This window comes from Pseudopipra pipra, chromosome 1 (assembly GCF_036250125.1).
Source record: "Pseudopipra pipra isolate bDixPip1 chromosome 1, bDixPip1.hap1, whole genome shotgun sequence".
In the NCBI taxonomy this organism is placed as follows: Eukaryota; Metazoa; Chordata; class Aves; order Passeriformes; family Pipridae; genus Pseudopipra; species Pseudopipra pipra.
The window spans coordinates 104,608,851-104,621,824 of NC_087549.1; the positions used below are offsets into that span (position 1 = coordinate 104,608,851).

General features: G+C 34.8%; 1 protein-coding gene across 1 annotated transcript in view; it reads left to right on the top strand.

Annotated features, from left to right (window-relative positions):
* Positions 1–12,974, top strand: part of CNTNAP2 (contactin associated protein 2) — a 1,027,914-nt gene that overhangs the window by 469,593 nt on the left and 545,347 nt on the right. Inside the window, exons 5-6 of the mRNA XM_064668935.1 lie at positions 10,216–10,419; positions 12,721–12,905. Coding sequence (XP_064525005.1) covers positions 10,216–10,419; positions 12,721–12,905 — 389 coding nt within the window. The remainder of the gene's footprint in view (positions 1–10,215; positions 10,420–12,720; positions 12,906–12,974) is intronic.

The following is a 12,974-nucleotide window of genomic DNA, read 5'->3' on the forward strand; positions in this document are numbered from 1 at the left end:
AAGTGTCATCCCCTTTTATTCATGTGCAGCATTCATTGCTTCATGATTGAATAGTAGCATCTTATGAACCTGGAACAAGTTATCTATACACACTTGCATGCATTTTTTACCCAACTGCAACAATCTGGAGTGTTATTCTCCCTTTTAAACATAATTAAACATAGTCTTATTAAACATAATTGATTATACCCTAAGTAGGGGCTATGAAATTTCATCCATTGTGTGAACAAGAATATTTGAGGTTGTGAGAGTCAATAATGTACAGATCTGTTTGAATAATTTTAAAAAAAGCAGATACAGTGATTAGCAGGTTTTTTTAATATAACTGTTGATGAATGTATTTCATTATTTTCCATCAACGCTTTTGGATTCTTAAGTAACTCTCTAGAAATAAAACTGCCTGACTGCTTGGTCTTAAGATTATATATGACTGTCTCTTGCACCTTACAAGCTCTGTCAGGAGCCTGTAACTAAAGAGAAAAACACTATGAAAATGTTTGAGGAAACAAAGCAAAAGTTTTAGTTTCTAGTGTTGTATTTACTTGAGAGCTTGAAAAGTTAAGCAAAATTAACCCATTAGGACTGAGAAAGCAAATCAGTAGTCGAGGATGAAGAATTGAAATTATAACAATAATGTACTTCAACATCTATGATTGTAAGTATTGCACCTGCTGCATATTAATCTATGTTCACTGGAGCTGAGCAGGTTCCTTATACTCTTCCTGAGAAGATCATCTCATCTTTCTGTGTTTTTTTAGCTGTTAGTGATGGAGAATAATCCAGTTGAGAAGACTGAATTGCTGGCACTGACTGTGCAGGGAAGCCTGAAATGCATGGTGCAGTTCTCAGAGGAGGAACAGCCAGTCACATAGCTGAGATACCATAAGCAAACTCATGCTGAAGAGACTGTTCTAGCAAGTGGGGAGTTTGAAGGTCTTAAACTCTGCAATACCAGCAAATCTTGAACAGTAAAGCCCGCTAGAAGTTATAGATAAGTCATGTCTGGCAGTAGGGAGGGGAACACAATATATCACTGCCCTTGGAAAGTGCAACCTGATAAGCACAAAGAAGGAAAATCTCTTGCCAGTAAAAGCAAATCTCCTGTTTCCTGTTTCAGGTCAGAAAAAAGGTGAAAACCCAGTTAACTGAAACTCAGTGCTTCTGGCAGAATAAAATGTGCAAATAGGCTTTGAGCAGGTGGGTTGTAGTAGGTGATTTCTAGAGATCCCTTTGAACCTTCATGACTTTGTGATTATGTGCTCTTGCCTGCTGTACTTCTTGTTATGGAGAACATTTCTGCAACCAAAAAGTTCTTTGCCTCTCAGGGAACTATTTCACTCCATACATGTGATATAATGCAAGGTAAGCATTTCATATTGCTGTATATTGAATCATTCAGGGATTTTATTTCTATGGAGTGTAAACAGTGTTGCAAGTTAAGCTGATGCAGTACCGGGTCCTTAAATTTTTGCTAATTGTTATTCAAATACAGCACTCATTCACTTAAAATTGGTAACTGTATGCACTATTACAATAGCACTTTAATCGCTGGGGGCTGTTTCCATGTCAAATTATTAGACTTTCACTTGACCAAAGCAGAACTTAATCAATGCAGATCATCTGAAAATAAAGCTTTGACTCATAACCTTGAATATGAGTGGGGTTTTTTCATTATACACACTGAAATACAAACAGAGGATAGAAAACCACTGGTTTCAGCCATCATTAAGTTCACATTTGATCCATGCACAATAGAGTTTGGGGCTCAGATTTGATAGCTTCCAAATTTGAAACCCATACCTCTTCTCTCATCACAATGTGCAATATGACACTGAGTAAAGAATATGTTAGAAGTATTGTGACTCCTGGGGATGGTCCCGTGCAGGGTTGGACTCAATGATCCTTGTGGGTCGCTTCCAACTCAGCATATTCTGTGATTCTGTGAGCTTAGATATACTGGATATTAGGCAGGAGAAAAAATATTTGACTGAATTATTTATCTTGAATTATCTGCCCAATGTGAAGTTCCAGTGGTCTACTTTCTCTATGCTGTGCTAAACACAAGGTATTTGTCTCTGATTAATTTGGAAATACAGCAAAGAAAATGAACTCTATAAATGTGCAAATTTATTCTGCTATCATTTATGCTAAAGAATTTCACTGTATTAACTCATCCTTTAGAATTGAAATACAGTAGCTGAATATAGCAATATGCTCCATTTCAATGTCTGTTTCTCTAAAATAGATTGGTGCAGAAAGATGGAATTAGTAGCAGCAGCAAACTGACAGAAAAAAGGGAAGACAATACATCTATTAGAAATTGTTTTCAGTGACACACAATTTTGTGCCGTAGAAAATAGTGAGGTTACTCACTAGAATAAATGTGAGTGTGCCCTGGCCAAAACTGAGATTCAGTCTTGCACCCCTTGCTCTTTAGAGTCAACTGCAGAAGTCTGAATCACAATTGTGAGATTTTTACTGTATGAGATTTAACTGAGTGAGGGAGCTTGAAAATGTCCATCTCCGTGTTCCTTAATCATTGTGTATGCAGCTCACTTTGAAAGTTCAATTTAAATATGAGCTCCATGGTTGGAAGTGAAGAATATGTGTTTGAGAGTGTTTATGTGAATAAAACCTATAGAATGTGAGTTAGAAAGAAGAATTTGGCCTTGAGTAATAAATATTCTGAGAGCATCCAGACATTAAAAGACGTGGAAAGATTATATAACATGGGATGATTGAATTGGGTGGCATCAGCTTAAAAAGAAATCATAAAGACAAATTCTAAATCAGTATTTTGTAGGTCAGCTGTGTGTCTTCCTGTTTTCTTGCATCTGTAAACATTAAAACCAGGGCTCCGACTATTCATCCATTTCCTTAATGTTTTAATAGATTGTCTTGTCCATTTTGTAGCTTATTTATTTACTGAGTAAATTGACTGTAAATGTTGGAGGACACGACACAACTTCTTTCTTTGCTGTAGGTTTTTCTTTTCTTTTTCCACTAAGTAATGAGCGAGCTCAGCAGTTTAATGAGGATTGAGACCTGTTTTGGCCATGTGCTGTGTGAGAGTCAGAATTGTCCTTTTTATTGACCTGGAGCTCTTGTGATTTACTTTTTTAATAAACAGTGAAAACATTACTAGAGGTTAGCTGTTTTCAAGTAAATTAAGTTCTATACTGTACCTGGTTTCAGAGTTTAATTATATACCTTAATGTTTGCATTGAGATCCAATATCAAATGATGGGTTTCAAAATGAAGAGGAGAACTGTGTATTTATGGCTGCAAGGAACACTTCTGACTTGTAAGTCAGCATGATAAAATACAAAAAGCAGAATTTCCTTAGAGTATTTGAATTATACATGTATTTTTACCAAATTTATTTCAAAGTTCCATAACTAGAGAATAGTAAATCATAGAGAACATTTTGCTGCTTCTAGTGCATAGCTGCAAGGTGTCTGAATTTTAATTTTCATGATCATAAATGAACCTTGCAATCCTATACATATGAAAACTTTTCAAAGAATGAAAACTCATATATTAAACTTCTGTCTTGTCCATTCAGTGAATATTATTGTACTATAACCATGTTTGTTACCGCCAGAAACACTGCCTTTGGTAAAAGGGAATGATTTTGGGACTTACTGCGCCTCACTTTATCAGTGTTGAATGCAGATGATGTTCATGCTAGTATAATTTTGACACAAAGGCTAAATAGTTTAATTTGCACCTTATAGTTCAAAGGTAGTTAAAAATACTCAGCTATTCAACCTCAAGATTCAGCAGGTCTTCATAACAGCCCTCCATTTTGTTTCTTAATTTGAATTTTAACTATTTAATAAAATGACTTTAAAGAGAAGTGACCATCAACAGTAAGATCAGTTACATTTTCAGGACAAAATACTCACATTAAAAAACCTTGTTTATAAAATATCACTACAATATATAGGTAAAATCAGAGGTTTTCTGATTGACAAAAACCCAAACCAACCTCCTTGTTCAAGCAGTTAAATCATTGAAATTAGGCAGAGAAACAAATTGCCATGAAAGCTGTTTTTTGTGATCCTCAGTCTCTTATCTTCGCTAGGAATAGACTTCTCCAAATAGAAATCTCATCCCATGCACTGTAAGTGACTTTCTGGAGTCACAAGGCAGAGTAGATTATGGAAGGAATAGTTTTTCTCTGAGGTGAAGATAATCTTAGATTGCAGTCTTACCTCAGTTCTCTCTGGCACTGTTAGTAGTCCACTGTGGGAACATAGAATTCAATATGATCTGTTTTGTCGAATGTGGTTAGGATGTGTAAGCTTAAAACTGAATTGTAAAATACACTATAAATGTGTTCATTTTGTCATTTTTCCAATTTCTAGTACAATCATAACATATTTAAAGATGTTCCTATTTGTTTTTTAAATGAAGTTATCTTTTTGAAATTTGAAGAATTAATGAAAGATTGACTTGAAATTCTTATGTTCCATTAGATCTGGAAAAAAAATATCATCCACTATAGTGCTAAGTGGTCAAAAAATCATCCTAATTACATACACCCTTAAGACAATAATTTTGTGGCATATTTGGAGGCTTAATCTAAGTTTATACATCTGTCTTTTGAATGTTTTAATGTTTTCTTCCGTGTATGCTGTAACTAATGCAGAAGTTAGTTGTAACTGCAGAGCACTGCACTGGTGTGTACACTCGTCAAAAAATTATTATCTTAAACAACAATTAGCTTATGTAAAGATTTAGTTTAATAGCTATGTCTTCTAGTTCTTTTTCATTTTACTTTTTGCACTTGTTTCTTGTTAGAGAGAAAATTATAACAGACAAAGAACTACGTGTTTACAGACATTTGCACAAGAACTAGCAAAATGAGTAGTAGTATGCCAGCATTATAATAACAATTGTGATGATAATAATAATAGGAAAAAATGTCTGTGCTTTGAAATTTAGAAAAAAATTGAAAAGTACTGAGTGCTTTTGGTATATCTTCAGTGGATATTATACTCAGAACTTGGCAAAGCATTCTCATCACCTTAGGGAATACTACCTCACAGATTTATTTTCAGTTTTTGGCAGGGAAATAAAATACAAGACTGAAGTTTGTGTCTTTTATCCAAGAAATAAGCTAAAAATAGACTTTGACAAAACACACTTTGCTACTTGGATACTGCACTGCTACATATACATTGTACCGAACATAAAGAAAAGCAAGGAATGAGTTCCACACCTCCTAGTAAAGGTATTTTTTTCTCTTTCAAGCATTGACATTACCTGACAGATAATGACAGGATTCAGATTCAGTGCGGTGGAAGCTAAGCAGGCAAAGAAACTTAAGATTCATTTTCCTTCACCATATCCCTCTAGAATATGAAGTAGTATACGTTATTGTATATGCAAGATACATTTGTATCTGCATTAGGCTGAGGGTTTTTCACCTTTGTGGCAGATGCATTGCCTTTTGAAAAAGAGAGTAAAGGCAATGTCAGTTTTGCTGCAGCAAACTTCAATCCACTGAGTTGCCCATGCCCTTACAGCTGGGCTGTAGCGCCTGAAGGCAGTGTTCAGACATGGTACCTTTGGCTCTCTGCCTCATTGTAAGAAAACATAAAAGAGGAGACAATCTTTTGACTGCTGTGCTGGGCCATGGCTTCCTCGGTTTTTTTTGGTGCAATGAAATGTATCAGTGCATCTCTAACATGAACTCGGCTAACTTGGTTCCACTGAGGCTTAAGCTGCAAAGACTCCAGTGGCAAATTCAACATGCTATCATGTCGACAGTATACTGGAAAACTGATTGGAGTTTTCTGAAGTAATATCTGTATATATATCATTTTTTCTTGTGTAATTACAAAATAAGCTTTGTTTTTGGTATGATTTTGAGCCTTATCCCTTGCTTTGTTAGAAGAAAACATTTTTTTTTCTGTTAAAATATGTAAGTAATATATTATTTATGTGCTTATATTTCTCAAAATTATATTTTAGTACCTGTGACTAATAGCTACAACAAGTAAAACTACAGATGTGTAAAACTTTGGCCCAACCAGAGATGCTTTGATACATCCCTGATATTTTCAGATGGTAGACGCGCAGACGGTTAATGCCATCTATTAGTATACTACTAGTACATCAGATGAAAGGTTCACATTTTGGACTAAGAAAAGTCCATCTTTTCCCTAAAACTCGTTTGATCTAAACAGAAGCTTTAAGCAGATGCAATAAGGGAGGAGAGAGAACGGAGTGAGAATTTCACCAAAGGTCGCTGTGTGTCAGTAGTACAGAAGTTTTGTATCTTGAATCTCACTGAAATATTCTGTACAGGCTTTGAAGAATCAATCATTCAGAGATCAGTAGCAGTTTAAAAATATATGTACATGTTAAATTTGCAATTTAAGTGGAGAAACATATTGCCATGGTTTTTGTTCACTGTATGGTAAACCTTTTTCTGGACAGCACTTTACTGTTCTGCTTTGTTCTGATCACTGTTATTTTACTGTGTCAGGTAGCAGGGATTTTTAGAAACTCCAGGCAGTACCTTGATCAAAGTAGCTAACTAGCTGTGAGGAAGTCTCAGTACTGAGTCATTGTGAATGAACACTTCTCTATTCACATGCTGACATTGAGGACAGTTATGGGAGGAAATAGAGAAGTTCTGGAGCTAATTATTCAATATACTATTTTGAAGCATCAAATAAACCATCTTCAAACAGATTTGATGCCCTTCTCAAATTTTACCAAATCCTGCATGTAGCCAAAAGTACAGGACAAAAGCATAGGTATGAAGACCTGGGACCAGTGATTTATTTTTCTTTGAGATTTGGGAATGGGGTCACATTTGTCATCCAGTTCCATCCCAATCTTTACAAGGCTTTCTGACTTGATTATTTTTTAGAGGAAAATTGATGATGCCATTAACTAATGAAATGTTTTTAATGTGGCGTCTCAGACATATAGTGGGGTAAGGCCTAACATATCTCCCTAGCCAATTGAAAGTGGTGTTATATTTTTACTGTGTCAGCAGTGTTTTCTAATCCACCCATATAATAGCAAACCTAACAGGGCAGAAAACAAATTGAAAGTAATCAGATCCGTACTTCCTATTTACATATAATTAAAACCCAAATTCTCAGTTTTTCTTCCCCCATCTTTCTGTATTTTCTTCTTTTTCTTTCTCTTTTTTTCACTTTATCTTTTCTTAAAAATGACTTCTCCATTGCAGCAGTATCATCTGAGAACAGTCATATGTCACTGAATGCAGGTAAATGTACTTTGTGATGGCTTTGGTCTCTTTCCTACTAATGCTGATGGATGAGTGGCTAAGGATGAGAAAAAATATACATTCACACTGCAGTGATAGGAATTATATGATTTACTGTCTGAGTACCATTCTGCACCATGGTAATTATCGTGATATTAAATAGCTGAGTGTCATCATAGAAGGAATAGAAGGAACACAAGTCATTAACACACTCTACATATGATAACTCTTAAACATAATTGCTATGTAATATTTCGGTGATTGAATTAGCATGCAGACCTGTTTGCATGCTACCAGCAAACATATGCAAAAAAAAAAAAAAAAAAGCTGCTTAATCAGAGATTACTGCTGTTTCTGTCTTTAATTGAATGCTTTTCAAAACATGGCAATTCAGGGACAAGTTTTGGAAAAATGTGCCACTTGTCCTCGGCCTTGTTAAGGTGTGTAATTTGCTTCGATGAATGACGGGAAGAACACATATGTATAATGGCAACTATGGCATAGGTACAAAAGTGATACTTGCCTTTTCATGGGCATCGTGTTGTGAATCCACAAACCCACAGAAGTCACGTTAATGTCCTGATCAGCTCTTGATCAGGTGCCTGACTGTTAAAGTAACTTTTGCAGATGTTACAAGATAGTACTAACTGGCCTTAGGGGAAAGATTATATACCCCCTATAACCATCAGAAAGTAAATGTAACAAATTTCAATGTTAGACAAACTCTGACAATGTAAGAGAAATCACATTTTTATGATGTATATTTGGTATGAAGATTGCTTAAACTGCAATGTCCATCAATTTTCTTTCACTTGGAGCATTTTTGCAAGGCAGTAGTATGTAGATTCAAAAGAATATGATCTCTATAGCAAATTTGCTTTACATAAAAGCAAATATTTTTGTGATAAAAGAGTGATTTTAATGTAACTATTTTTTCTATAGACAGATTTCATTATTTTCTAAAAGTTGTTTTCCAAAAACTACATACAAAAATCTCAAGAATTAATGTCTTGCATCTCTTGACAGCTTGTAAGACAAGCAAAACCAACAGGTTGATGTAATCTTTGTTACAATATTTTTCTAACCATTTTCTTTATTTCTTCAAAAAAGTAATAATTCCAGAAGTAATGGATTACCTGAATCATGAGCAAATACAAGGTAACTGCACCTCTGAAGTCCTGTAATGTTGCTTCTGAATGCATCTGCATCTATGCCTGAAAAAATGTCCCGATAACTTTTAAATGGATTTATTGCACTACAAATTCAACATATTAATTTAATTTTGAGCTGATTCACATTATTGGAATTTATCATTCAGAATAACCAGATCAGACTGAGAGTTTTAGTTGTACTTAGAGCTTAATACATATTTATTATGGAAATGTGTATTGTAAGATATATTTTATAAAGAAAAGTGATATTTCTAATATATATGACTGCATTCTGACAAAAATTATATATCTATATTAAATATTAATAAATATGGGATATTTCAGTCAGTTTGTAATGCTCATGGTTTTTGTTCTGAATAAAATTTCACCATTTAGTTGCCGTAAACAGTAAGGGGATCAAAATATATTATTTCATCAGAAGTCTTTACAGATTTAGGGAGATTTGGCCATATAAATTCAAATTGAAATACATGCAGTTAGGCATAGTATACATAGTGTTTAAATGGAGTTTTAAAAGATACTTCTGTGTTAAGTAAACAACAAAAATGTGTTTGTATCTGTGTTTTTGAAAGAAACTGAAAGATTTAAGTTAGGAATTTTAAAAAGTTGCAAGCAGTCACTGAAGAGTAGCCCACAGAAGTAGGCAAAAATCAAATGTGGTTGAATTTTTGTTAATTCCTTTTTAAGAATTTTACTTAATGACTATTGTTGTTAGTTACTAACAATAAAGATTGTTAGTTGTGAACAGTGAGGATAAAATACTCACACAAATAGTAGCTAAGACAATGGTGATTGATTATTACTTAGCAGTTTACAAAGCAGTTATTACTAAGTTATTACTAAGTTCTTATTAAGTTATTATTACTTAAGCATTTCTTAAATCTGTATAAATTTTTAGAGACAAGTATCTCTTTGAAATCTTTTACCAAGTTCATCTTAAATTACAAGATTCAATGCTCAGCAGAAGTACATCTGTTGAATGGAGTCAAGTTCTGCAGCTATTTTTACTGTTGGATTCAGCATCCAGAAAAACCTGGAAAATAGGTGTTCATTCTTTAAAGTAGAGCTTAAGCTCTACTTTAAAGTAGAGCTTAAGCATGTTGTCTTATGCTCTACTTTAAAGTAGAGCATAAGACAACATGAAATTTTGTAGTGTCATTATGCAATGTTTATATCAATATTGGATTGACCTTAAATGATTGCATCACTCAACTTTTTTCACATATTTTGAATAAAACCAAACCTAGAACAAAATTTAGCTCAAAGGACAAATTTTTTTTTTTCTTCTCACAATTACTTATGGCTCAACCTATCCGCAATTTCCTGAGTTAGCCAAGGCTTATGTCTATGTTTTACACACAGTCTAAAATTGCCAGGCAATTTCTTTGGGCTCGTGTTTTTCTGTTCGCAGTCCTTACAAATACCCATACTGAACTTGAAAGAGGTATGAAATGAATTATTAATGACCACTCCGAAATTTGTCTTTCATTTTCAACTATAATTAGGAAAACGTACATGGCAGCAACCAAAAATAATTTGAGTACAGTTGTAGTATTTGTCCTCCCAAATCTGCCTTTTTTTACATTCTGTGGGTTAAATTTATATTCTGCCAGGTTCCTAGTTTTTATAGTATTAAATTATGGTTGAGAAAATGTATTTACAATGCATATCACACTTGCACATTTTTTATTCTCTTCAGCTACAATCTGCATATGTCATGTCTGTTTTTCCAGTGGCCTCAGGAATATATAATCACTCATCGACAATGTTATTTGCTTTTTCCTTTAGGGGCTGATGTTATCAATTTTGATGGCCATGTAGTGTTACCATACAGATTCAGGAACAAGAAAATGAAAACACTGAAAGATGTCATCTCTCTGAAATTTAAGACCTCTGAAAGCGAAGGTGTAATCTTCCATGGAGAAGGACAGCAAGGAGACTATATCACCTTGGAACTGAAGAAAGCCAAACTTGTTCTAAATTTAAATTTAGGTATGGTTTGATTGTTTAGTTTTGTGGCAGTTTTTAACTCTTCCACAAAAATTTTAGGTCAAATATTTCATCTTCTTTCTCACAGTAATATGATAAGTCACATCATTTAATAAAATAATTTGGTGAAAATATTGTTAATTCCCTTTCTATATGTTGAGGGTTTTTTTCTCTCCTTTTTTATTTTGTGTGACATACTCTGAAAATAAGATCATATAGAAAAGCAGGTTCAGCAATATATTGCCTTTACACAAACAAAAAAAAAAAGCTTGCTAGAATTATATTTGGCCTCAGCTGTGGCTTTGTGTGAGAGGACACTGTCATCACTTCTAGAAGAATAAAGGTCACCTTTAGGAACCTCGTAGAAAAAAAAAAGTACCAATCTAGAAAGCTACAGGCCACATGATGTTCAGCAGCCTTTCTAGAGTGTGTGAAGTAGGAATAAGAAAGGAAAAGAGAAAGATTGCTTTATCAGGCAATCTTATGATGAAATCTTGTATATGTTACTCTAATTCCAACATCCTTTTTCTCTCCCAGCTAAAGACTACAGTCTCATGAGTCACTGGATTTATAAAGTACATTTATTATGAAAAAAAATCCACATTTATCTGGTTTCAGGTATTTTTTCCCTTAAAAAAAAGAACCCTAGAAAAAAATTTCATGCAACTTTCCTTATTTCTCTTGCAGACATGTGAAGAGAAAATTGTTCCATTCATTATTTACACTGAATAGTACTTATTTCCACTAGCACTTTCTCCTACTCTCCTTGTAACAATCAATATGAACAGATGATGAGGAGGAAAGCACATATTCCTATAGTAGTTATGTATTCTTAACAATTTTAATTGCAGTAGTAACCCATTCATTTCAAGTTCCTCTGTATTCTTTAGTTCAGTCTGTCTTTATAAGCTATGATAACTTCTATATATGTGCTTCATGAGGATGTTCTTAAATCACTAGGCTGATAAATAGGACTAGATCAAAAAATGGGACTAGGCCCTGTGACACACACTCACTCAATAAACAGAAGAAATACTTCATAGTATTATTCTTCCTCTGCCTGAGAGTATTGTCTTTGCACCAGAGACAGTAAAAAAGGATGTTTATCTTGGCTGGTGAGATCAAGTGACTTAGTTTCAAAAATCAGGGGGCAGGGGAAGGATGAGGAGACAGAAGTGGATTTAGGTTTCACTTTGCACTGGATTTGACTTTGCATTGAAGAAACTGAGGCTCAAGGACATGCATGAAATTTTATTTTATCTTTTAACCAACAGGATCAGTGGCCTTCAGCATAAAGGCTGTATGGTCATTTGTAGGCAAGTAATGTCTTAAGCCATGGCAGTGTGATTTGCCAGAACGTATTATCAACATGCACAAACCTTAATGTCTGAGTTGCAAGTATACTTGGTGGTAAGAAATTCACAGTCTCAGAAATGCTTTAGGTCCTCATGCATTCAGAACATGGAAGATTGCACTGAGTTATTGGGCAGTGCAGCAATTTTTTACACTTACTGCTGAATTAGTCATTTGCTGCTTCAGTTGAGATCCATGCTATCAACCTTTGCTGGCTTAGCTTTGTCAGTCAGATGGCAATGAGATGTGATCTCTGACTAGCACAGCTGCACTGGCAACCCCCCCGGAAAACAAAACTGTACTCTTGCTGGTAGTTTGACTTCCAGAATAGGGAGATTGCTGCAGGAGGAGAGATTGAAATAAGCTGTATTAGCAGAAGATGTTTTTTGCAGCTGTTAGCTCAGTCTGCATTGAGCCTTTTCCTGTCTGCTTGCTGGTATACTGTACTGGCAGAGGCCACAAAGCATAGAACTCAGACTGAAAAGGCTTGTTGTTGCCAAAGACTCTTATCAGACTCCATGTCCTCCTCAATAGTCATAAATCAGTACAGTTCCAATGCAGCTCAGGACACGGCCCAGAGGTGACAGCTTTTCACTTCTGTAGTGTAGGATTTAAAACACAGAAACCTCATAGTCGAAAACAACTTTACTACTAGAAGTTGATATTGCTTCTCTGATTTGCCTCCAAATAACTACTATTATGAATTCATACATATGATATATTTATACAATACAATGATCAGATACTTGCTGTATTTGGTCTGGTTATTTGTATTTATGGCAGCAACTCACCACTGGGCAGAACTCAACTTCATAGCAAACTGACTTTCTCCAGTTTATTGTATATCTGCATATCCAGTTTATTGTATATCATGTGAAATATTGACAGAGCAAGGGGAAAACATTTGTCTAACTGGTATGAGGTGAGAATTGCTATTGTTTCTGTTCTCAGGCAGCAACCAGCTTGGGTCCATTTATGGTCACACATCTGTGATGACAGGCAGCCTCTTGGATGATCACCACTGGCACTCCATCGTCATAGAGCGCCACGGGAGAAACATCAATCTCACCCTGGATAGACACATGCAGCACTTCAGAACCAATGGAGAATTTGATTACCTGGACCTGGATTATGAGGTAGATAGTGAAACTTCTTTATTTTCATTCAAATTGGCTTTATAAACATAAGTCCAATAAGAAAAAAAA